Source organism: Rosa chinensis, chromosome 4 (genome assembly GCF_002994745.2).
Source record: "Rosa chinensis cultivar Old Blush chromosome 4, RchiOBHm-V2, whole genome shotgun sequence".
NCBI lineage: Eukaryota > Viridiplantae > Streptophyta > Magnoliopsida > Rosales > Rosaceae > Rosa > Rosa chinensis.
Genome location: NC_037091.1, coordinates 43,333,755 through 43,335,455, shown reverse-complemented (window position 1 = coordinate 43,335,455; position 1,701 = coordinate 43,333,755). Strand labels below are relative to the sequence as shown.

The following is a 1,701-nucleotide window of genomic DNA, read 5'->3' as shown; positions in this document are numbered from 1 at the left end:
TGCTCACTCAACAAGAGTGAGCATAACTACTGATACTTGGACGAGTATTCAGAACATAAACTACATGGTCGTCACTGCCCACTTTCTGGACAGTGACTGGAACCTTCACAAAAGAATAATAAACTTTTGTTCAATCATTAGCCATAAAGGGGAGGATATAGGGAGGGTTTTAGAGCAGTGTCTTCGAGAATGGGGTATTAACAATGTCTTTACAATAACAGTGGACAATGCATCTGCAAATGATACCGCTATTTAGTACATGAAGAGAAGACTTAGGAGTAAAGGGGACATTTTACATCTTCGGTGTGCTTGTCACATCATAAATCTGGTTGTGAGAGATGGAATCTATGAGATTGAGGATCGGATAGAGGCTATTTGGCACTGTGTGAAGTTTATCCGGTCTTCTTCAAGTAGACTTGATAAATTTAGGGATTTTTCAGTGCTTGAACCGTTGAGCAACACTGCTAATGTTCCCCTTTATGTTATAACTAGGTGGAACAGCACATACTTAATGTTGGCTGCAGCATTAAAGTATGAAAAAGTGTTTGAAAGGATGGGTTATGAAGATGACGCTTTTAAGAAGTACTTCGACGAGACAGATGCCAAAACTAAGAAGAAAAGGGCAGGTGCTCCTTCATCACAAGATTGGAGGAATGCACAAGCTTTTGTGCATTTTCTTGGGAAGTTTTACGAAGCAACCATGAAATTGAGCGCTTGGAAGAAAGTGACAGCACATTTGCTATTCTCTGAGTTGATAGGGCTGCAAACAAAGATTGATAGCAAGATGAATGATGATAGAGACCCTATTTTGCAAAGGGTGGCTTGTGGGATGAAAGACAAGTTCGATAAGTATTGGGGTTCATTTGAACAAATGAACAAAATCATCGTCATAGCCAATGTTTTAGATCCTAGGTGGAAACTGCAATACCAAAAAAAGGCATTTGCCAAAGTTGGTTCCTCACCGATAAGAGTTGCAACAATAACCAGTGAGTTAAAGGGGATTTTAATGATGATGTACGACGAATATAGGCGCAGTGATGCAGCCTTTTCCCAAACCACACCCGTTGATGGAAGTCAGCCAATGGAGGAAGTTGAGTTTCAGGGTGTTGATGGTGGACAAGCTGAAATATTGGCTGATTTAATGCAAGAAAGAATGGATGAACAAAATGAGATGATCTCGAATGAGGTTGACAAATACTTGGCTGATCGATATGTTCATCCATTGACACCGGGTTTCGATGGGACAGCTTGGTGGAAAGTTAATGCCAATGCATATCTGGTACTTTCAAAGCTTGCAAAGGATGTATTTTCCATCCCTTGCAGCACCGTCGCAAGTGAAAATGCCTTCAGTTTGGGAAAAAGGGTGGTAGATCCTTATAGGAGTTCCCTAACACCTAAAATGGTGGAATGTTTGGTCTGCTCAAGTGATTCGCTGAGGGATACAACACCTAACTTCTACAAGGAACCAACTGTGGCTGAGCTAGAGTAGTATTGCGAGCTAGAAGCAATGGAGAGAGGTATAATTCTGCAAATATTTGATTGAATTTACTCGTTTCTGCGATTTCTGCCATTTTCTTAAACTTGTACTCACTATCAATTTTCTGTTTTAATTTGTAGAAACTGCTGGACTTAGATTGGATGAACCAAGCTCTTCTACGACCACTGCTGCAACATAAAGAAGAAGATGCATAGTTCAGTTTT

The 1,701-nt window shown here is 40.4% G+C and overlaps 1 protein-coding gene across 1 annotated transcript; it reads left to right on the top strand.

Annotated features, from left to right (window-relative positions):
* Nucleotides 1-259: 259 nt before the first annotated feature.
* On the top strand, nt 260-1,489 carry LOC112199359 (zinc finger BED domain-containing protein RICESLEEPER 2-like). The gene has a single exon (XM_024340389.1). The coding sequence runs from the start codon at nt 260-262 to the stop codon at nt 1,487-1,489; it is 1,230 nt and encodes a 409-aa protein (XP_024196157.1).
* Nucleotides 1,490-1,701: the final 212 nt, after the last annotated feature.

Excerpts from the sequence above, each read along its gene's own strand:
- LOC112199359 (XM_024340389.1), top strand. The coding sequence starts at position 260 with ATGAAGAGAAGACTTAGGAGTAAAGGGGACATTTTACATCTTCGGTGT.